Below are 24,091 nucleotides of genomic sequence, written 5' to 3' on the forward strand. Positions count from 1 at the left end.
ATTACAGGCGTGAGCCACCGTGCACAGACAAAAAAGAGATTTTAGCATTATGTGAAAATATCTTGTGAGGAGAGACTGAAAGTAATATAAAAATGATAAATACATAAAATGTGTTTACAGTAACATAAAAACACAAAGATGACCAGTTGGTGGTCATCTTTGACCACTGTGGCACACCATGAGTTAAAATTTGCTGTTCAAAATGAATGATTTGATGAAACTCTTAAAGTTGGCTAGTTATGGGATAAAGTTTCACAGAAAAAAATATGTCTTGACCTGAGTTGTAAAAGTTGAGAAGTTTACTTGGTTGAAGCAGAAGATAAGGAACAAATTATTTTACTGTAATCTTTGTATGTAAGTGTAAAGGGTTGCTCAGGGAATTAAGGCACCTTCTACGGATGAGTTGTAATCTTGCTGAAAGGCAGAGGAATGGACAAAGTTTACCTCCTAATGTCCTTTTAGTTTCCTCCAAAGGAAGAAGTCCCCTTGTTCTGCCTCTTGGTCCATTATTATAGTCACTGAGGTATAGATAAGGCACATCTCTGCATATCTAACATGCCTTCTTCACATATCGTCTGGTGTTCTTTTCTCTAGTATCCCAGTCGACATCAATGACAGTGATATGATGCTGAACATCATCAACAGCTCCATTACTACCAAAGCCATCAGTCGGTGGTCATCTTTGGCTTGCAACATTGCACTGGATGCTGTCAAGATGGTACAGTTTGAAGAGAATGGTCGGAAAGAGATTGACATAAAAAAATATGCAAGAGTGGAAAAGGTAAACTTTCGCAGCGTATACATTGGGTCAAATTATGTGTTAGCATAAGTCATCTCACTTGTGAGGAAATAGTTTGTTTTTCATGCAGTTGTTTTGTTTTGTTTTTGAGACAGAGTCTCAGCTTGTTGCCCAGGCTGGAGTACAGTGGCACAGTCACAGCCCACTGCAGCCTCAAGCAAATCCTCTGATTTGCTAAGACTACAGGCACATGCCACTGTGCCCAGCGAATTTTTTTTTCTTTTTGTAGAGATGAGGGTCTCATGTTGCCCAGGCTGGTCTTGAACTCCTGGCCTCAAGTGATCTTCCCACCTCAGGCTCTCAAAGTGCTGGGATTACAGGTATAAGCCATCACACCCTACTTGAATGAAATAGTTTTAAATCAGAGCAAGGTATGTTTTTTGTTTGTTTGTTTTTTTGAGATGGAGTGTTGCTCTGTCGCCCAGAGGCTAGAGTGCAGTGGTACAATCTCGGCTCACTGTAGCCTCTCACCTCTTGGGTTCAAGTGATTCTCCTGCCTCAGCCTTTAAAATAGCTGGGATTACAGATGCCCACCACCACGCCTGGCTAATTTCTTTTTGTATTTTAAGTAGAGACTGGGTTTCACCATGTTAGCCAGGATGGTCTCGAACTCCTGACCTCAGTGATCTGCCCACCTTTGCCTCACAAAGTGCTGGGATTACAGGGTGAGCCACTGCACCTGGCCAAAGCAAGGTATCTTTAGTTAGAACTGGGAAGAACTGTACTTGCTGCCTGGAAACAAAAACCTAAAGAAGCTACCAAGTAGGAATTTCTTCAAATAATTTTGTTGTTACCTTCACTGCTATCCCTACACAAAGTTTATGAGGACAAGGGACAGGCTTATTGGTGTCTCCATGTTTGCGTATTTGCATACATCAGTCATTTGGTCAGGATATAAGCTTAACAAGGGCTCTATTATATAGTGCTATTATAATAGTAAGCCCCAGAAAGCTCTCTCCTCTGTACTAAATTTCATTAAGATCAAAAGGTTTAGTAGTATAACTTGTGGCCAGTAGATGGAGCCCCAAGCCTAAAATTCTCTGGCAATATATTTATTTTTTTAATTGGAGAGACCTAAGCCCTTACTTATTTATTTAAATAGCAATTGGGTCTCGATGTGTTGCCCAGGCTGGTCTTGAACTCCCAGCCTCAAGGGATCTTCCTGCCTGAGCCTCTTGAGTAGCTGGGATTTTAGGTGTGAGCCACTGTGCCTGGCTGATAAGCCCCTCTAAGTCTTTTGTCAAGTCATTGAATTTCTGTGGGTCTCAGCTGACCTTTAAGTTGAGTGTCATGGTCTAAAATTGGTGTATTTCCTAGTGGGAAAAGAATGTGATTCCAACCATATTTTTGAGCTTCATCAAAGAAAGGTACTTTAGAAACCTGAAACACTGGGCCAGGCGCGGTGGCTCACACCTGTAATCCCAGCACTTTGGGAGGCCGAGGCAGGCAGATCACGAGGTCAGGAGATCGAGACCATCCTGGCTAACATGGTGAAACCCCATCTCTACTAAAAATACAAAAAAAAATTAGCCGGGCGTGGTGGCGGGTGCCTGTAGTCCCAGCTACTTGGGAGGCTGAGGCAGGAGAATGGCGTGAACCTGGGAGGCGGAGCTTGCAGTGAGCCGAGATCGCGCCGCTGCACTCCAGCCTGGGCGACAGAGTGAGACTCCATCTCCGAAAAAAAAAAAAACCTGAAACACTGGCTGTTTGGGAAAGATGAACATCTGGGAAGGAAATTAAGAAATTGTCTCTTGATTGTGGATTAAAGTGCAGTTGTCTTTTGTTCAGATACCTGGAGGCATCATTGAAGACTCCTGTGTCTTGCGTGGAGTCATGATTAACAAGGATGTGACCCATCCACGCATGCGGCGCTATATCAAGAACCCTCGCATTGTGCTGCTGGATTCTTCTCTGGAATACAAGAAAGGAGAAAGCCAGGTAAGGTTCTTGGCCTTGTTCCTTAAAGTAGATGCAAGAATCTGACTACAAATATGAACAACAGAAATAAAAGGTGTGTTTATTGCATGCCTTCTGGGTGCATAGTGTACACTGACTCTTAGAACAATCCTTTAGAATAGTTGATATTGATTTCATTTTACAGATGAGGAATCTGAAGCTCAAACAAGTTAGGTTAATTGCTTGAGAAATACAGCTAGTATTGGCCAAAATCAAGATTTGAACCTGGTCGTGTTTGGCTTGTTTTATACGATCATGCTGCCTTTCCTAATGCACCAGGGGAACATAAGGTAGGAGTTAATTCAGCTTTGAAGTACTAAAGGAGAATTTCAGCTCGATGCAGTGGCTCACACCTATAATTCTAGCACTTTGGGAGGCTAAGGCAGGTGGATGGCTTGAGCCCAGGAGTTCAAGACCAGCCTAGGCAACATGGCAAATACCGTCTTTATTAAAAAAAAATTAACTGGGTGTGGTGGCATGTGCCTGTAGTCCCCACTACTTGGGAGGCTGAGGCGAGAGGATTGCTTGAACCCAGAAGGTCAAGGGTGCGGGGAGCTGTGATCACGCCACTGAACTCCAGCCTGAGCAACAGTGATTTCTAGAGGGCAGGAGGCTCACAAGGCTCCATCACATTTGGAAAGAATAAGAATCAATTAGTGGGAAGAATTAAGACCCAGAATTTTCATGCACACTGCCAGGACAGATGTAGGATTGGACTGGGTGGTCAGAGACCTTAGAAAGGCCAAACTCAACACGAATTGCTGTGTAACTTTCAGTTCTGGTTGTTTTATAATGATATAACTAGAGCTGGCCGGGTGTGGTGGCTCACACCTGTAATCCCAGCACTTTGGGAGGCCAAGGCGGGCAGATCATGAGGTCAGAAGATCGAGACCATCCTGGCTAACATGCTGAAACCCCGTCTCTACTAAAAATAAAAAAAAAATTAGCCGGTGGTGGTGGCGGATACCTGTAGTCCCAGCTACTCGGGAGGCTGAGGCAGAAGAATCACTTGAACCCAGGAGGCGGAGCTTGCAGTGAGCCAAGATCACGCCATTGCACTCCAGCCTTGGCGACAGAGCGCGATTCTGTCTCAAAAAAAAAAAAAAAAAAAGCAAAACTAGAGCTAAATTGGCTTATAGAGGTGTTGAGGTCATGGCTTTAACATAATTCTGACTCTGAGATACGTGGGAGAGGTGGGTGAAGGGAGTATAGTATGACCCTTAGAGCTTCACCAGTCCAGGGATTTTAAAATCAGTGTCTTTTCTTTACCACACAGACTGACATTGAGATTACACGAGAGGAGGACTTCACTCGAATTCTCCAAATGGAAGAAGAGTACATCCAGCAGCTCTGTGAGGACATTATCCAACTGAAGCCCGATGTGGTCATCACTGAAAAGGGCATCTCAGGTGGGACTTTGTTAATTTTTCCAGCCTACCTTTGAGGTAGACGAGAGTGGGTAATTTGTTTTCTCCCCTCATGTTTGGCAGGGGCATAATAGTGTCATGGTTAAGAGTACTTTGATTATAAAACCAGTTCAGAACCCAGCTTGACATCTCTACTCTTGGATTTGTAGATTTAGCTCAGCACTACCTCATGAGGGCCAATATCACAGCCATCCGCAGAGTCCGGAAGACAGACAATAATCGCATCGCTAGGTGAGTAGGCCAGGTAAAAACAAGACTTTTCTTCCTGTGTGTTTCCTTTTTGTAGTTGCATAACATAGTCATCATTACTTGAAAAGGTTTAATAAAGGATATAGTAATAGGTGGAAATAACCTTGACTTAACTGCCTGCCCTCTTCAGAAGTCCTCTAGTCCAACAGTTATTTACTGCGTGAGTCTCATCTGTGCTGCCCCTAACCATTAGTGAGCAGCTTGTGCTTAGACATCTGTAATTGCTACCTTGGTGGGTGTCCGTTACATTTCTAAATAACTGCCTATCAAAGAGGTTTTCTTTAATGTTATTATGATTTTTGAATGAACATTCCAGAGTAACCTGTTTTAAGTGGCCTGGATTATAGCAGAACCATCAGTTTCCTCAGCTACATCCTTAACTGCTATTTATGCAACTCTAGATTGCATTCACTACTTCTGCACGATGTCTGTGCTCATAGACCATTCTTTTTAATAGACAAGGTCTTGCTGTGTTACCTAGGCCTGTCTCAAACTCCTGGGCTCAAGCAGTCATCCTGTTCTCAGCCTTCCCAGTACCTGAAACTATTGGCATGCGTCACCATGCCCAGCAAAGTTCATTCATTTTTAATTTATTAAAAAGCTGACAAATCTACCCCAACATAATATATCACAGATCCAAATCATATTTTATACTTTTATACCCCAAAGGGTATTAACATGCATACACATAGTTGACTTCACATGGCCATGAGTTGGAGGGAGTGACAAGCAATTAGTCCTGCATTCATTAAACTTGGGTCAGACGTATGCAGTCATCCCTTGATATCCATGGGGCATTGGTTCTAGGATCCCCCCCTTGAATACTAAAGTTTGTGGATGTTTAACCCTTATATAAAATGGTATGCTATTTGTGTATAACCTATACACATCCTTCTATGCACTTTAAATCACCTTTAGATTGCTTATAATGCCTAATATAGCGTAAATGCTATATAAATAGTTGCTATACTGTATTGTCTTTAAAATTTATATTATTTTTTGCCGTTGTATTATTGTCCATCCCCCCACCCCACCCCCCCTGCCATATTATCGATGCATGGTTGGTGGAATCTGGATGCGGGACCTGCGGATATAGAGGGCCAACTCTACTTAAGTGTTTGCTTCTTTGGTACAGTCTTATTATTGGCCTGGAGACTCAACTGGGCAGTACAGGATGGGTTATATCTAGAAATTACCATTATATAGTATAGACATGTTAATTTTTTTCTTTTATCTTTCTTTTTTGCAGGTTCTAATTCTCTAGTTGAAATATGTACATGTTAGATATGCATGAGAACTAATTTGTCCAGATTTTAGTAACCACAACGTATATTTTGAATTCAACTATATCTGGTTATAGTAGTAATGACTAGTTGCCTTAGGTGTACAGTTGACTCTTGAACAGCTTGGGGGTTAGGGGAATCAGTCCCCAAGGAGTTGAAAATCCATGTATAATTTTTTGACTCCCCCACTCCTAATAGCTGACTGTTGACCCGAACTCTTACCAATAACACAATTAACTATCACATATTTTGTATATCATATGTGTTATATACTGTAGTCCCTTAAATAAAGTAAGCTAGAGAAAATGTTATTAAGAAAATCATAAGGGCAGGGTACGGTGGCTCATGCCTGTAATCCCAACACTTTGGGAGGCCAAGGCAGGTGGATCACCTGAGGTGAGGAGTTCAAGACCAACCTGGCCAACATGGTGAAACCCTGTCTCTAATAATAAAACAAAAATTAGCTGGGTGTGGTGGTGCATGCCTGTAATCCCAGCTACTCGGGAGGCTGAGGCAGGAGAATTGCTTGAACCAAGGAGGTGGAGGTTGCAGTAAGCTGAGATGGTGCCATTGCACTCCAACCTGGGTGACAAGAGTGAAACTGTCTCCAAAAAAAGAAAATCATAAGGAAGAGATAACACATTTACTATGCCTTAAGTGGAAGTAGATCATCATAAAGGTCATCATCATCTTCATGTTGAATAGGCTGTGGAGGAAGAACAGGGGCTGGTCTTTCTGTCTTGGGTGTCAGAGGCAGAAGAGTGGTAGAAGGGGAGGCAGGATGGGCAGGAGGCACACTTGGTGCAACTCAATGGAAATACATCGTAATTTGTCTGACTTTTGCTTTTTTGTTTCTCTAAAAATATTTCTGTATAGTACCAGTCCCTCTTCCACTGCTTCAGCTTCAGTGCCTCTATCATAGAAGGGTCCATATCATAAAAGAAGTCAAAAGCAGTCTTGAATAATCAGAAGCCTTCTGCCAGATTGTCTAATGTCAGTTTGTTTTCTGGCACTGCTGCTTCTACATCATCTTCCTCATTGTCTGGCACTGGTTTGGAAGCAGTCGCCTCCATCAAGTCATCTTCTGTTTGTTTTTGTTTTTTGTTTTTTGTTTTTTTCGAGATGGAGTTTTGCTCTTGTCGCCCACGCTGGAGTGCAGTGGCACAATCTCGGCTCACCACAACCTCCGCCTCCCGGGTCCAAATGATTCTCCTGCCTCAGCCTCCCGAATAGCTGGGATTACAGGCATGAGCCACCAAGCCCAGCTAATTTTGTATTTTTAGTAGAGACGGGGTTTCTCCAGGTTGGTCAGGCTGGTCTTGAACTCCCGACCTCAGGTGATCCGCCCGCCTCAGCCTCCCAAAGTGCTGGGATTACAGGCGTGAACCACCGCACCTGGCCTGTCATCTTCTGTAAATTCCTCTGGTGTAATGTCTGTTACTTCTTGAGTTTCTCCAAGATTCATATCTTGAAACCCTTCACCACCACGCCAATTTTTTTAGCCACATCCACAGTCTCTTTCATGATTTCCTTGATTGGCTCTGTCATAAATCCTACAAAGTCATGTACAACATCTGGACACAGTTTGCTCCTGCAGAAATCTATTGTTTTGGGCTTGATGGCTTTCATAAGGCTTTATCTATAACAACTGTGGCATCTTCAGTAATGTAATCCTTTCATATTTTCATCGTGTTCTCTTTGTTGGGGTTCTCTTTCATAATGTTGACGATTTTTTTTTTTTTTTGGAGACAGTCTTGCTCTGTCGCCAGGCTGGAGTGCAGTGGTGTGATCTTGGCTCACTGCACCCTCCGCCTCCTGGTTCAAGCGATTCTCCTGCCTCAGCCTCCCGAGTAGCTGGGACTACAGGTGCGCACCACCATGCCCAGCTAATTTTTGTATTTTTAGTAAAGACGGGTTTTCATCATGTTGGCCAGGATGGTCTCGATCTCTTGACCTCGTGATCCGCCCGCCTCAGCCTCCCAAAGTGCTGGGATTACAGGCATGAGCCACCGTGCCCAGCTGACGGTTCTTTACATGAAGTACCATGTGTAATAAGCCTTACAGGTCCTTCTCTGACTGTGTGGTCTAGAGTATTTGAATGTCTTCAGTGTTGAACTCATGGGGCTCTGGGTAGCCAGGGGCATTGTCCAACATCAGAAGCACTTTAAAAGGCAGTCCCTTTCTGGAAAAGTACTTCCTGACTTCAAGGACAAAGCATCGATGGAAGTAATCCAGAAAAAGTGTTCTTGTTGTCCAGGCCTGGTTGTACAACCACAAGACAAACTTGACTGCCCAAGGGACAAGCTGACTTCTTTGCAGAAAATCCTGGTGCTCCCTTCTCTTTCTTACTAATAAATGTCATTTGTGGCATAATCTTCCTAATTAGGTCACTTTCATATACATTACAATTGTATTTAGGCAGATACCATTTCTCCTCAATGATTTCTCTTTTTTTTTTTTTTTTTGAGACAGAGTCTCACTCTGTCACCCAGGCTGGAGTGCAGTGGTGCAATCTCAGCTCGCCGCAACCTCTGCTTCCTAGGTTCAAGCGATTCTCCTGCCTCAGGCTCCCAAGTAGCTGGGAGTACAGGCGTGTGCCACGACACTTGGCTAATTTTTTCTTGTATTTTTAGTAGAGACAGGGTTTCACCAGGCTGGTCTCGAACTCCTGACCTCAAGTCATCCACCCACCTCGGCCTTGCAAAGTGTTAGGATTACAGGCGTAAGCCACCAAGCCCAGCCCTCAATCATTTTCTTAATGGTATCTGGGAACATGTCTGCTGTTTCTTGGTCAGCAGAAGCTGTTTCCTGCTATCTTGACATTTTAAAAGCCAAACAAACCTCTTTCTAAAATTATCAGACCATCCTTTGCTGGCATTAAATTCTCCAGCTTTAGATCTTTCACCTTCCTTTTCTGATGAGGTATCATAATGATTTCACATTTTCTCAAATCATATTAGTGTGTATAGGTATGCTTTTCTTACCTACATAAAACCTGCATTTTCAATATGAGATTAATAGGTATATTTCTCAAAAAGCACAGGGTTTTCACAGCTGCTGGCGTAACTGCAATACTGCTGTAACTGCAGTGACGGCTTCAGTTTTTTTTGTTGTTGTTTTTTGGTTTGTTTTCTTTTTTCAGATAGGGCCCACTCTGTTATCTAGGCTGGAGTGCAGTGGCATGGTCACAGCTCACTGCATCCTTGATATCATGGTTTCAAGGGATCCCTCACCTCACCCTCCTGAGTAGCTGGAGCTACAGGTATGCATCACTATGCCCAGCCAGTTTTTTATTTTTTGTAGAGACAGAGTCTTGTTACGTTGCCCGGGCTGGTCTCAAACTTCTGGGCTCAAGCAATCCTCCTGCCTGGCCTCCCAAAGTACTGGGATTACAAGTGTGAGCTGCTATGCCTGGCCCCCGAAAATCTTTTTCACCAGACAGGCAAGACCTCTTAAGTGATGTTTCCAACAATCCACTTTTGCCCTTATCCCTAGCTACAGACGCTAGAGACTAGGGAAATGGGTAAAAGTATCTGAAATCATCTGATTCTCCCCACCTCTTCCATCCAATAGAGCCTGTGGGGCCCGGATAGTCAGCCGACCAGAGGAACTGAGAGAAGATGATGTTGGAACAGGAGCAGGCCTGTTGGAAATCAAGAAAATTGGAGATGAATACTTTACTTTCATTACTGACTGCAAAGACCCCAAGGCCTGCACCATTCTCCTCCGGGGGGCTAGCAAAGAGATTCTCTCGGTGAGTTAGTAGCCTTGGATGTGTGACCAGATGAAGTAGATCACTGGACTTCTTGAGAGTTTCCCAAAGGGCCTAAAATAATTCTGTGGTCCATTTATAGCTATTTAATTTGGACCTATAGCCACGAATTCCTTTTCTGCTTCCTTTTTTTAATTAAATAATTTAAAATTTTAAAAATTGTAATCATAAAATTTACCATCTTAATCATTTTAATTGTACAGTTCAGTAATGTTAAGTATATTCATGTTATTGTGCAAGAGATCTCCAGAACTTTTTCATCTTGCAAAACTAAGACTCTGTATCCATCAAACAAGATATCTCATTTCCTCCTCCCTAGCAACAACTGTTTTCTTATTTTTTACGTTGAAGTTATGAATACTACTTTTTTTTTCCTCATTGAGGCTAAGTAACTTTCCCAAAGGCACATAGCTAGTAAGTAGGAGAGTGTACAACACCATGCAACCTCCTAAAAGATACAACTAGGAAGGGATGGAATGAATAGGTTATGGCTCTTATCTAGCAAGATACATGCTGTTTATTTCCAGATAACTAGCAAGGGATGAAATAGGTTATTGCTCTAATCTAGCATAATGGACAAAGACCTAACTTTATGGTTGGGTAACACCCCCAAACCCTTTGCAGATATCACTCCCTGCCACCCTATATTATAGTCATGAGTTATATATTCTCAGGTAAATAATCTGCCCTGCCCAGTAGGGGATCCAAGGACCTTTTCTAGTTGCCCTCCTTGGTGGTTTACTAACTTTGGCAGTTAGGAAGTCCTTTTGGTGCCTCTGATTTTATGAGTCATCAAGCTTTGGCTTCATACTGTCTGTTTGCTTCTCCAAGGAAGTAGAACGCAACCTCCAGGATGCCATGCAAGTGTGTCGCAATGTTCTCCTGGACCCTCAGCTGGTGCCAGGGGGTGGGGCCTCCGAGATGGCTGTGGCCCATGCCTTGACAGAAAAATCCAAGGCCATGACTGGTGTGGAACAATGGCCATACAGGGCTGTTGCCCAGGCCCTAGAGGTCATCCCTCGTACCCTGATCCAGAACTGTGGGGCCAGCACCATCCGTCTACTTACCTCCCTTCGGGTGAGTTCCTCTCCAAGCTTTTCTTTTGATGGAGTAGGGAAAGCTGTGTTTGCCCTGAGGGGAAGGTTCATATCTGGCTATCCAAATTCTCTTTATAGTTTATTCCTTGAAATCTTTCTCTCCTTTTAGTTTTTGACTTGTTTGCTGTCATTGCCATTTTTCCCTATCCCTTCCATACTGGTCCATTATTTTTTACTTCATTTTTTACCTGATGTTTTCTGTTAACTTATTTTCCCCTTTACTTCTTGCTTCAATTGCAGGCCAAGCACACCCAGGAGAACTGTGAGACCTGGGGTGTAAATGGTGAGACGGGTACTTTGGTGGACATGAAGGAACTGGGCATATGGGAGCCATTGGCTGTGAAGCTGCAGACTTATAAGACAGCAGTGGAGGTAAGGCACCCTAAGATATGTACATGCTGTTTAAATTATTTATTTATTTGTTTATTTATTTATTTATTTATTTTTGAGACGCAGTCTTACTCTGTCGCCCAGGCTGGAGTGCAGTGGTGTGATCTCGGCTCACTGCAGTCTCCGCCTCCCAGGTTCAAGCAATTCTTGTGCCTCAACCTCCCAAGTAGCTGAGGCTGCAGGCATGCGCCACCACTCCCAGCTAATTTTTGTATTTTTTAGTAGAAATAGGGTTTCACTGTGTTGTCCAGGCTGGTCTCAAACTCCTGACCTCAGATGATCTGCCCGCCTTGGCCTCCCAAAGTGCTGGTGTTACAGGCATGAGCCACCATGCCCAGCCCGGTCTAGGCTTGAAGGGAGGGGTAAAGAAGGCGGAATATTCCTCTAAGGTATTCCAAGGCATTCTACCTCCCTAATTATCTTTAGGTCATACTAAAAGCAAGATAATATAGCCACAATCTGTGTCACTTGCTTAGGGAGAACTGCATTTTTTTTTTTTTTTTTTTTTGGAAACAGAGTATTGCTCTGTTGCCCAGGCTTGAGTGCAGTGGCACGGTCGGCTCACTGCAGCCTCCACCTCCCGGGTTCAAGTGATTCTCCTGCCTCAGCTTCCCAAGTAGCTGGGATTACAGATGCCTGCCACCACACCTGGCTAATTTTTTCTATTTTTAGTAGAGATGGGGTTTTACCATGTTGGCCAGGCTGGTCTTGAACTCCTGACCTTGTGATCCGCCTGCCTTGGCCGACCAAAGTGCTGGGATTACAGGTGTGAGCCACCACACCTAGCTGAGAACTGCATTTTCCATTCAGGACTGAAAAGGCCAGGCGTGGCGGGTCACGCCTATAATCCCAGCACTTTGGGAGACTGAGGCAGACGGATCACGTGAGGTCAGGAGTTCAAGACCAGCCTGACTAACATGGGGAAACCCCATCTCTACTAAAAATACAAAATTAGCTGGGCATGGTGGTGCAGGCCTGTAATCCCAGCTACTTGGGAGGCTGAGGTAGTAGAATCGCTTGAACCCGGGAGGCGGAGGTTGCAGTGAACCGAGATCATGCCACTGCACTCTAGCCTGGGTGATAAGAGGGAAACTGCGTCTCAAAAAAAAAAAAAGACTGAAAAGGTAGATTTCAGACAAAATGGCAGTTCCGTAGTAGGATCTAGGTGATAGATCTAAAGGAAAGAAAAGTGTCCTTTCCTTCTCTGCTGACCTCTTTGCATCTGTGGTTTTTCTTCTAGACGGCAGTTCTGCTACTGCGAATTGATGACATCGTCTCAGGCCACAAAAAGAAAGGCGATGACCAGAGCCGGCAAGGCGGGGCTCCTGATGCTGGCCAGGAGTGAGTGCTAGGCAAGGCTATTTCAATGCACAGAACCAGCAGAGTCTCCCCTTTTCCTGAGCCAGAGTGCCAGGAACACTGTGGACGTCTTTGTTCAGAAGGGATCAGGCTGGGGGGCAGCCCCCAGTCCCTTTCTGTCCCAGCTCAGTTTTCCAAAAGACACTGACATGTAATTCTTCTCTATTGTAAGGTTTCCATTTAGTTTGCTTCCGATGATTAAATCTAAGTCATTTGAGAAAGTTGTTATGTGTTTTTCAACCTTGGGCCATCTCTCTTATCTCCTGGCAAATAGGGGGAGGCAGAAAACCTTACTGGGGAGGGAAGGGAGACCTGGAATGAGGGCATTCAGACTCTTTTGCCTTCTTGAGGGAGTAGTCTTCAGACTTCTCAGTAAATTTTGGTTGGAAATACCCTTTTGGAGTTGAAAGGATAATACTGTAAAGCTTACAAAGCACCATTTTGCAGTCACCACCCAAAGAACAAGAGGAACCTGTCTAAAGCATGGGTGTTCCCCATACGTGGTTGTATGTAGAGCAACACCCAATACATCCTAGGGCTCTGGCATGTGTCCTAAAGGACATATAACATCTTTTGTTTTTTCTTTTTTCTTTTTTTTTTTTTTTTTTGGTGTAGTTTTCAGAATTCTCCCTTTACCATGAGTTATTTTTCTCTGCCCTCTTCCAATGTTCTTACGATTTCAGTCTTCACTTTGGCTTGCTGGCCTATTCTCATGCCAGTATCCTGTCACAGTCAGACCTCTCTGCCTTTCTGCTAGCAGAAACAAAATATTTAAATTCCATTTGTTTTTATCAAGGAAAGAAAAAAAATCTGAGTAGTGGTCCCAGGATGCTAGAGGCTAGGTAGTACTAGCCTTTGATTTCAGTGTTCCACTTGGCTACTGGGCTTTTCACCCTCCCATCTGTCCTTATGACTCATACATTTAGCCTTGTTTATCTCTTCCCTGACCATGGGACTTAGTCATATTAAGTTGAATACTTGGTAGAATAATGGTAAGTACTGTCTAACAGATGTGTTCCAGTCATTTGAATGTTAACTAATGGATCCTCACAACAGCCCTCTAAGACAGGTAATGTTATCCCCCATTTTGTGAGGGAGAAATCTAATGCATAGATAGGTAACTTGTTAAAGGGTCACAAAGCTGGTAAGTGGCAGACCGGGAATTCATATGTAGGCACTGTGGTTCTAGAGGCCATGCTTTAGAGACGGGGTTTCTCCATGTTGGTCAGGGTGGTCTCAAACTCCTGACCTCAGGTGATCCACCCATCTCATCCTTGCAAAGTGCTTGGATTACAGGTGTGAGCCACCACACCCGGCCAAGGAAGCCATGCATTTATAGCTTGCTATCCTGATTGATCTGAGGTGTGGGATGGAAAGGGGCTTGTGAGATGCCTATGGCTTTAGCTTCCTGCTTAGGTCAGTCCAAAGCTCGCTGCCTATACTCTTCTGCAGGGGGCTCAGAAATAAGCCTACCTACCTTTTGCTGAAATCTCTGCCTCTTTGCTTGCAGTGTTTTAATTCTCTTGGAGCTTTAACTCCTCAGAGATGATGAGTTAGTTCTTTTTTTTTATTAATTTTTTTGAGATGGGAGTCTGGCTCTGTCACCTGGGCTGGAGTGCAGTGGCGTGATCTCAGCTCACTGCAACCTCCGCCTCCTGGGTTCAAGCAATTCTCCTGCCTCAGCCTCCCGAGTAGCTGGGACTACAGGCGTGTGCCACTATGCCCAGCCAATTTTTTTTGTATTTTTAGTAGAGACGAGGTTTCACCATGTTGGTTGGCCAGGATGGTCTCCATCTCTTGACCTCGTGATCCTCCTGCCTCGGCCTCCCAAAGTGCTGGGATTACAGGCATGAGCCACCATGCCTGGCCGATGAGTTAATTCTTAAATTAATTAGTAAAACAAGATAGTGAAATATTGCCCATAACACCTGAGAAATGATGAAAGTCCTGGGAGAGCTAGTCATCTTGTAGATTCTTTCCTCCCCTTTGTTCCTTAGTCTAGGTTCATTTTGTTTTCAGCTCTAATAGTTAAGCACTTGGGTAGTGTCATCGTCTTCCTTACTATTATTGGTACCTCTTTTGTTTTTTTCTGAGACAGAGTCTCGCTGTGTCGCCCAGGCCGGAGTGCAGTGACGCGATCTTGGCTCACTGCAACCTCCGCCTCCTGGGTTCAGGCGATTCTCCTGCCTCAGCCTCCGGAGTAGCTGTGACTACAGGCGCGTGCCACCATGCCCGGCTAATTTTTCGTTATTTTAGTAGAGACAAGGTTTCACCGTGTTAGCCAGGATGGTTGCCATCTCCTGACCTCATGATCTGCCTGCCTCGGCCTCCCAAAGTGCTGGGGTTATAGCCATGAGCCACTGTGCCTGGCCCTATTGGTACCTCTTTTTTTTTTTTTTTTTTTTTTGAGATGGAGTCTCACTCTCACCCAGGCTGGAGTGCAGGGGCACAATCTCGGCTCACTGCAAGCTCTGCCTCCCAGGTTCATGCCATTCTCCTGCCTAGCCTTCTGAGTAGCTGGGGCTACAGGTGCCCGCCACCACGCTCGACTAATTTTTTGTATTTTTAGTAGAGACGGGGTTTCACCGTGCTAGCCAGGATGGTCTCAATCTCTTAACCTCATGATCCGCCCACCTCGGCCTCCCAAAGTGCTGGGATTACAGGCGTGAGCCACCACGCCCGGCCTATTGGTACCTCTTTTTTAAAGCATCTGTAATATCTGCTTTCTTTTTCCTTTTTATTTATTTATTTTTTAGTTGTTTTTATTTGCCATTTCTAAACCTGTGTAAATCCTTCTGGCATGTTAGATCACTTTGGACTGTTTAGCTTTCAAAGCCCCACTTTGCCGTCTAAAACTTAGTGATTTACAAATTTAGCATAGGCCATACATGGCAGCTCATGCTTGTAATCCCAGCAGTTTGGAAAGCCGAGGCAGAAGAATCACTTGAGCCCAGAAGTTCAAGACCATCCTGGGCAACCTGGCAAAATCCTGTCTACAAAAAATTAAAAAAAAAAAATTTTTTTTTTTTTGAAACAGAGTTTCACTCTTGTTGCCTCCTAGGTTCAAGTGATTCTCCTGCCTCAGCCTCCCGAGTAGCTGGGATTATAGGCATGCGTCACCACGCCTGGCTAATTTTTTATTTTTGTATTTTTAGTAGAGACAGAGTTTCTCCATGTTGGTCAGGCTGGTCTCAAACTCCTGGCCCGCCTCAGCCTTCCAAAGTGCTGGGATTATAGGCGTAAGCCACCGCACCCAACCCAAACAAAAATTTTAACAGTGATGAAAGGCTGCCCAGGCCATTTCTGCTGCCCTGCGTGAACCCTATTCACTAAACATTTGATTCCATGATTGTGATTTTCCCATGTCCTTGACTCTGCCGATGATCCTTCCCCCTGTCAAATTCCTACATTTTAGTCAAGTCCTATCTCTCCTGCCATAAAGCAGTAATTTGGGGGCTGGTGTGGGAGTTTGAATTCCTGACTGCTATTTAAGCTCTCTATACTCAGCCAAGACTTTTTATTCTCCCTTATCACATTCCAGAGTTGATACCTTAGAAGATAAACGTACAGTCAGTCATTTCTCAGTATCTGTGAGGGATTGGTTCCAGGACACTCCCCTATACCAAAATCTGCAGCTGTTCAGGACTCTTACATCATCATCATTATCATTATTATTATTGTTACTATTATTAGAGACAGAATCTCTGTCACCCAGCCTGGAACGCAGCAGCACAATCTTGGCTCACTGCAACCTCCACCTCCTGGGTTGAAGCAATTTTCATGTCTCAGCTTCCTGAGTAGCTGGGATTACATGCCTGGCTAATTTTTGTATTTTTTATAGAGATGGGGTTTCGCCATGTTGGTCAGTCTGGTCTCAAACTCTTGACCTCAAGTGAACCGCCTGCCTTAGCCTCCCAAATTGCTGGGATTGCAAGCATGAGCCACCACACACAGCCAGGACACATTAAATGGCATAGTATTTGCATATAACCTATGTACATTCTCCCATATAATTTTTTTCTTTTTTTTTTCTTCGAGATGGAGTCTTGCTCTGTTACCCAGGCTGGAGTGCAGTGGCGCAATGGCTCACTGCAACCTCTGCTTCCCAGTTTCAAGGGATTCTGCCTCAGCCCCCCAAGTAGCTGGGATTTCAGGTGTCCGCCACCACACCCAGCTAATTTTTGTATTTTTAGTAGCTACAGGGTTTCCCCACATTAGCCAGGCTGGTCTCAAACTCCTAACCTCAGATGATCCGCCTGTCTTGGCCTCCCAAAGTGCTGGGATTACAGGCGTGAGCCACCACACCCAGCCCTTCTTTCATATACTTTAATCATCTCTAGATTATTTATGTAACTTAATGCAATGTCAGTGCTGTGTAAATAGTTATTATACTGTTTTATTTGTAGTATTTTAAATTTTTCCCCAAATATTTTTTTTTCTTTTTTTTTTTTTGAGATAGTCTTGCTGCATCGCCAGGCTGGAGTGCAGTGGCACAATCTCGGCTCACTAAAACCTCCACCTCCTGGGTTCAAGCAATTCTCCTGCCTCAGCCTCCCGAGTAGCTGGGATTGCAGGTGCACGCTGTCACGCCCGGTTGTATTTTTAGTAGAGACGAGGTTTCACCATGTTGGCCAGGATGGTCTCGATCTCTTGACCTCGTGATCCGCCCGCCTCCGCCTCCCAAAGCGCTGGGATTACAGGCATGAGCCACCGCGCCCGGCCTTTTTTCCTCAAATATTTTCAATCCACAGTTGAATCTGTGGATGAGGAGCCAGCAGATACAGAGGGCCAAGCCAACTATACCTTTTTTCTCCAGAAAAATGAGTTTCTGAGAACATTTTGAGAGTTTATTTCTGGAGTAGCTATTTGTGGTTGGGGGGCAGGCAGGAAATTGGATCCCTACTAAATTACAACAAAGTTAATTCCAGGCAACTGAAAGGTGTAAATATAAGAAAATATAACCATAAGAGCACTAGAAGAAACATGGGGTTTAAAATATGTGAGGGGACTTTGGGAGGCTGAGGAGGTGGATCACCTGAGGTCGGGAGTTCAAGACCAGCCTAACCAACATGGAGAAACCCTGTCTCAACTAAAAATACAAAAAATTAGCCGGGTGTGGTGGCGCATGCCTTTAATCCCAGCTACTCGGGAGGCTGAGGCAGGAGAATCACTTGAACCTAGGAAGCGGAGGTTGCGGTGAGCAGATCGTGCCATTGCACTCCAGCCTGGGCAACAAGAGCGAAACTCCATCTCAAAAAAAAAAAAAAAAAAAAAAGTGAGGGGGTAGGGAACTCCATACAAAGTTTGCACTGCAAAAACAAAAGGGAGAGAGGATGTTGCAACATTAAGTTAATTTCCTCAAAGAACTTTTAGGGTGGACAAGATGGTGCATGCCTATAGTCCCAGCTACTAAGGAGGCTAAGGTGGGAGAATCACTTGAGCCCCGGAGTTTGAGGCTGCAATTGAGCTATGTTTGCACCACTGCACTCCAGCCTGCGTGATGCAGCAAGACCCTGTCTTAACAACAACAACATAACACTTTTAGAACTTGACGGTTAAGAAAAGGCCTGTAGAAAAATAGGCAAAGGATTTAAAAAGCTCCAGAGGAGCAAAAATTGACTAAAACATGAAGAGATGCTTAACCTTATTCAAAGGGAAATGTAAGCGTAATTTGGTAAACACTTGCAATGTGCTCTCAAGCATGTGGTTTGAGTGTCAATTGGTAAACCTCGTATAAAGGGCAGTTTGAGCTGGCCATTCCATTCCTTGGTACTTATCCTGCTGAATTTGGTTATTAATATGAAATGCTGAGATCTCAGTATTTCTCCTTGGTTGAGTCCATTTCAGACAGGGATATTCTTTCCAGCATTGTTTGTCACAGCAAAATATTACTACATCAACAAGGTTCTGGTTAAATAGATCCATGGAACATACCCCGCAAGGAGAATCAGATAACTCCAAGTGCATTGATAGAGAACATTCCTCAATATATGAGTTAAAAATGCAAATTGGGGCCAGGAGTGGTGGCTCACGCCTGTAATCCCAGCACTTTGGGAGGCCGAGGTGGGTGGATCATTTGAGCTCAGGAATTCAAGACCAACTTAGGCGACATGGCAAAACCCCATCTCTACTAAAAATACAAAGATTAGCCGGGCTTGGAAGTGCACGCCTGTAATCCCAGCTACTTGGGTGGCTGAGGCAGAATAGCTTGAGCCCAGGAGGCGGAGGTTGCAGTGAGCCAAGATCTCACCACCACACTCCAGCCTGGGTGTGACAGCGTCTCAAAAAAAAAAAAAAACTGAAGAACAGTGGGTACCACCTGTGTATTATTTAGATGTAATTTCTATATATTTGTATTCTTGAGTATAGGATATCTTTAGAAGGATACATAAGAAACTGGTAGTGGGCCAGGAGTGGTGGCTCATGCCTGTAATCCCAGCACTTTGGGAGGCCGAGGTGGGCAGATTACCTGAGGTGAGGAGTTTGAGACCAGCCTGGCCAACATGGTGAAACCCCATCTCTACTATAAAATACAAAAATTAGCGAGACGTGGTGGCACATGCCTATAATCCCAGCTACTTGGGAGGCTGAGGTAGAATTCCTTGAGCCCAGAAGGTGGAGGTTACAGTGAGCCGATATCGTGCCACTGCACTCCAGCCTGGCCAACAGAGCAAACAAAACAAAAAACTGATAGTGATGGTTGTCTTGGGAGGGACCAGTTTGCTGGTGAATAGAAATGACGCCCTTTGGTACATTTTTTTTTCTTTTTTTTTTTTTGTGACAAGATCTCCATGACGCAGGATTTTTCTCAGCCACTTTGCCAGCCGGGGACCTCTGCAGCTGGCGATGCCCCCTGCCCAGGCCTCGCGCCCCGGGCCTGCTGCCGGAGGTACCCTGCCCACTTAGCCCACCTGGCCACGCCTTGCTTGCACACTGGCTCAGCTCTTGGCTGGGCTGGGGCATGCCCCAGGCTGCCTGTGTTTCAGCTTGTACCCACGTTCAGCAGTTCTTGTCATGCATCCAAGAAGAATGAGGTTATGCTGACAGTTCAAAGGGTGAAGAGAGTCGGAGAGAATTTTACTGAGTGACGAAACAACTCTTAATGGAGAAGGGACAGGAGAGTGGTCTCCCAAGTTAGGTGGTTTCTCTCCCATTGTGGCTGGGTCCGGGGCTTTGATGGGCTCAAAATGGGTGTGTGTGTGCAGACTGGTTTGAGGGTACGCAAAAAAAAAAAAAAAAAAAAAAAAAAAACTAAAATAAAGGCACCACTCAGCTGGGCGCGGTGGCTCACGCCTGTAATCCCAGCACTTTGGGAGGCTGAGGCGGGTGGATCACGAGGTCAGGAGATCGAGACCATCCTGGCTAATACAGTGAAACCCTGTCTCTACTAAAATACAAAAAAATTAGCCAGGCGTGGTGGCAGGTGCCTGTAGTCCCAGCTACTCAGGAGGCTGAGGCAGGAGAATGGCTGAACCCGGGAGGCAGAGCTTGCAGTGAGCCGAGATCGCGCCACTGCACTCCAGCCTGGGCAACAGAGTGAGACTCCATCTCAAAAAATAAATAAATAGATAAATAAATAAATAAAGGCACCTCTCAAAGATGGGCATGACAGTGTAACAAACCAATTAGGGAAGGGTGGGTATATGTAAAATAGGTGACGCGTGGGGATCAATCAGAGGAAAGTGCAACAAACGGGAAGAGAGGTTCTCAATCCCGCCCGTGCATTTACCCAGGACTTGTAGCTTGGCTTTCAACTGTTTTCGGCTTGAAGGTGGGGTTTCATCGGGAACCTGCCCCTGTCTGCCTAGGATTTGTCTGCCTCCTGTTGCTATCCTCACTTTGTTGCCCAGGCTGGAGTGCAGTGGTGCAATGGGAGGATCAAGGGATCCTCTCATTTCAGCCTCTGGAGAAGCTGGGACCACAGGCATGCACCACCATGCCCGGCTAATTTTCGTATTATTTTGTAGAGATGGGGTCAGGCTATGTTGCCCAAGCTGGTCCTGAACTCCAGGACTCAAGACATCCTCCCACCTCAGCCTCCCAAAGTGCCAGGATTACAGGCATGAGATACCACACTGAACCCTTTGGTACCTTTTGAATTTTGTACCACGTTCATTTACTAGTCAAAATAAGATTAAAGTAGGCCGGGTGCAGTGGCTCACGCCTGTAATCCCAGCACTTTGGGAGGCCAAGGCGGGCAGATCACTTGAGGTCAGGAGTTTGAGACCAGCCTGGCTAACATGGTGAAAACCCATCTCTACTTTAAAAATACAAAAGTTAGCTGGGCGTGGCAGTGGGCACCTGTAGTCCCAGCTACTTGGGAGACTGAGGCAGGAGAATCGCTTGAATCTGGGAGGCAGAGGTTGCAGTGAGCCGAGATTGCGCCACTGCACTCCAGCCCGACAAAACAGTGCAAGACTCCGTCTCAAAGAATAAAAAAAATTTTTTTTAAAGTGCATCCCACCGGATATCACCTCCCTGTTTTGGCAAATACTTGTATTGCCCCCATATCCTATTTTCTCATATCCTGTCTTTTCTCCACAATAAAATTGTGAACTCTTCTTGGACCAGAACCCGAATAACAAAGTGTTCAATAAATATTACATTGTTTTTTGGTTTGTGTTTTGTTTGTTTGTTTGTTTTTTCGAGATGGGGTCTAGGTCTGTCACCCAGGCTGGAGTACAATGGCATGGTCTTGGCTCACTGCAACCTCCACCTCCCAGGTTTGAGCGATTCTCCTGCCTCAGCCTCCCGAGTAGCTGGGACTACAAGCACGCACCACCTCACCCGGCTAATTTTTGCATTTTTAGTAGAGATGGGGTTCACCATGTTGGCCAGGATGGTCTCGATCTCCTGACCTTGTGATCTTCCTGCCTCGGCCTCCCAAAGTGCTGGGATTACAGGCGTGGGCCACCACGCCTTTTTTGAGACGCAGTTTTTTTTCACCATGGTTTTTTTGTTTTTTTGAGATGGAGTTTCACTCTTGCTGCCCAGGCTGGAGTGCCGTGGTGCCATCTCAGCTCACTGCAACCCCCAACTCCCAGGTTCAAGCAATTCTCCTGCCTCAGCCTCCTTAGTAGGTGGGATTACAGGCGCCTGCCACCACGCCTGGCTAATTTTTTGTTTGTTTGTTTGTTTATAAGATGGGAGTCTCGCTCTGTCACCCAGGCTGGAGTGCAGTGGCGTGATCTTGGCTCACTGCAACCTCCGCCTCCCAGGTTCAAGGAATTCTCCTGCCTCAGTCTCCCGAGTAGTTGAGATTACAGGCATGCGCCACCATGCCCGGCTAATTTTTTTGTATTTTTAGTGAAGACGAGGTTTCACCGTGTTGGCCAGGCTGGTCTGGAACCCCGACCTCAGGTGATCCACCTTGGCCTCCCAAAGTGTTGGGATTACAGGTGTGAACCACTGCGCCCAGCCATGAAGTGTCCAATAAATATTAGATTGACATAAAGAACCCTCAGGTGTGCTATCTCATGAAATACCCTCAAATTCCTCTCTGGATCTTCCTATCACAGTTGTATTATTGGGATCTCATTTGGATCTCTCCCTCTATAGGTAGCTCTTCAGTGGGAAAGGCTAGGTAGGAGAGGCTGGGAGTAAGTCTGTCTGATCTAGGATGTCTTTCTTACCACTCAGGTAGGGGGTTATATACCCCCAGCCTTTCTGATTCCATTGTAACTCTTGGCGAAATCCGGGTGAAGGGAAGTAGTCTCTTTAAGAACTGGTATGGGCAGGCCCAAGTTGTCAAGGCTTCGGAGGTAATGCCCTGGAGAGCGGGGAATGGGGTGGGGTTAGAGGCCAAGGCGGGCACCCAGGAGGCAGGCCCAGAAGAGTACTGCCAGGAAGAGTTGGGCACCGAGGAGGAGATGGCAGCCAGAGCAGCATGGCCTGTGCTGCGCTCTGTGAACTCGCGCGAGCTCTCCCGGATCATCATCTGCAATCACAGCCCACGAATCGTGCTGCCTGTGTGGCTCAACTACTATGGCGAGCTGCTGCCCTACCTGACGCTGCTGCCTGGCAGGGACTTCCGCATCCACAACTTCTAAAGCCACGCTTGGCTCTTCAGAGATGCAAGGACACACGATAAGCTTCTGGTTAACCAAACTGAATTATTTGTGCCATCTTCCAATGTTAACGGACAGCCTATTTTTGCCAACATCACACTGCAGTGTATACCCTGAAAGAGCAATGCCTCCAGGTTGTCGGAAGCCTAGTCAAGCCCAAGAATTACAGGAGACTGGACATCGTCAGATCACTCTATGACGATCTGGAAGATCATCCAAATATGCTTGAAAGACCTGGAGCGGCTGACGCAGGAGCACAGTGAAAATCTGTGGATGGCTGGGCACGGTGGCTGACGCCTGTAATCCCAGCACTTTGGGAGGCCGCAGCAGGCAGATCACTTGAGGTCGGGAGTTCGAGACCAGCCTGGCCAACATAGTGAAACCCATCTCCACTTAAAAAATACAAAAATTAGCTGGGCGTGGTGGCACATGTCTGTAATCCCAGCTACTCGGGAGGCTGAAGGAGGAGAATTGCTTGAACCCGGGAGGTGGAGGTTGCAGTGAGCTGAGATTGCACCACTGTACTCCAGCCTGGGCGATAGATCAAGACTCCATCTCAAAAATAAATAAATAAAAAGAGAGAGAGAGAGAAAAGAAAATTAATGGATGGAAGAAGAGACTGAAGAATTTTTTTTTTTTTTTTTTTGAGACAGAGTTTCGCTCTTGTTGCCCAGGCTGGCACGCAATGGTGCAATCTTGGCTCACTGCAACCTCCACCTCCCAGGTTCAAGCAATCGAGTAGCTGGGATTATAGGCGCCACCATGCCCAGCTAATTTTGTGTGTGTGTGTTCAGGAGTTCAACAGCAGTCTGGCCAACATGGTGAAACCCTGTCCCTACTAAAAATATAAACATTAGCCAGGCATGGTGGCACACGCCTGTAGTCCCAGATACTTGGGAGGCTGAGGTGGGAGAATTGCTTCCACCCGGGAGGTGGAGATTGCAGTTAGCTGTGATCACACCATTGCACTCCAGCCTGGGTGACAGAGCGAGAATCCATCTTAAAAACAAAAAATTAGCTGGGCATGGTAGCGTGTGCCTGTAATCCCAGCTACTCGGGAAGCTGAGGCAGGAGAATCACTTGAACCCGGGAGGCAGAGGTTGCAGTGGGTCAAGATCTCGCCATTGCATTCCAGCCTGGGCGACAGGTGAGACTCCGTCTCAAAACAACAACAAACAACAACAACAAAAATACCCCCAGTAGAGAAAAATTTGGAAGAGACAGAAAAGTAAAAAGGAAAAAAAAAATCACTGTAGATACACTACTTAAATACAACCACTATTAGCATTTTGAGCTATTTCCTTTATCCTTTTTTACATAGTTGAGATCTTGCTGTTTATATAGTTTTGTATCCTACTTTTTCATTTAATTTTATAACAAATATTTTTCCATGTTATAAGCTCTTCATAAACATTAGTCTTTCTTTTGTAATTAATGTTTGGGGTATTTTTTGGCATCTTTAGTTCCTTATCCTAACCTTTGCGCACAAGCCCTGTGTTCTAAAATCAGGGTGATGGCTAGTGTGGTGGCTCACCCCTATAATCCCAGTACTTTGGGAGGTCCATGTGAGAGGATCACTTGAGCCCAGGAGTTCAAGACCAGCCTGGGCAACATAGTGTGACCCTGTCTCTACAAAAAAAAATTTTTTAATTAGCCAGGCATGGTGGCATGTGCATGAAGTCCCAACTACTT

General features: G+C 45.3%; 2 protein-coding genes across 2 annotated transcripts in view; both read left to right on the forward strand.

The window, feature by feature from the left end:
- Positions 1-12,553, forward strand: part of CCT3 (chaperonin containing TCP1 subunit 3) — a 27,807-nt gene extending 15,254 nt beyond the window's left edge. The window contains exons 7-14 of the mRNA XM_054479041.2: positions 595-781; positions 2,588-2,737; positions 4,032-4,164; positions 4,332-4,413; positions 9,288-9,468; positions 10,318-10,563; positions 10,824-10,955; positions 12,214-12,553. Of these exons, the coding sequence (XP_054335016.1) occupies positions 595-781; positions 2,588-2,737; positions 4,032-4,164; positions 4,332-4,413; positions 9,288-9,468; positions 10,318-10,563; positions 10,824-10,955; positions 12,214-12,318 (1,216 nt within the window). The 3' untranslated portion in view covers positions 12,319-12,553. The remainder of the gene's footprint in view (positions 1-594; positions 782-2,587; positions 2,738-4,031; positions 4,165-4,331; positions 4,414-9,287; positions 9,469-10,317; positions 10,564-10,823; positions 10,956-12,213) is intronic.
- Positions 12,554-22,096: 9,543 nt separating this feature from the next.
- On the forward strand, positions 22,097-22,516 carry VHLL (VHL like). The gene is given in 1 exon segment (XM_054454371.1): positions 22,097-22,516. A coding segment is annotated over 1 exon segment (420 nt).
- The last annotated feature ends 1,575 nt before the right edge of the window (positions 22,517-24,091 follow it).

This window comes from Pongo pygmaeus, chromosome 1 (assembly GCF_028885625.2).
Source record: "Pongo pygmaeus isolate AG05252 chromosome 1, NHGRI_mPonPyg2-v2.0_pri, whole genome shotgun sequence".
Classification (NCBI taxonomy): Eukaryota; Metazoa; Chordata; class Mammalia; order Primates; family Hominidae; genus Pongo; species Pongo pygmaeus.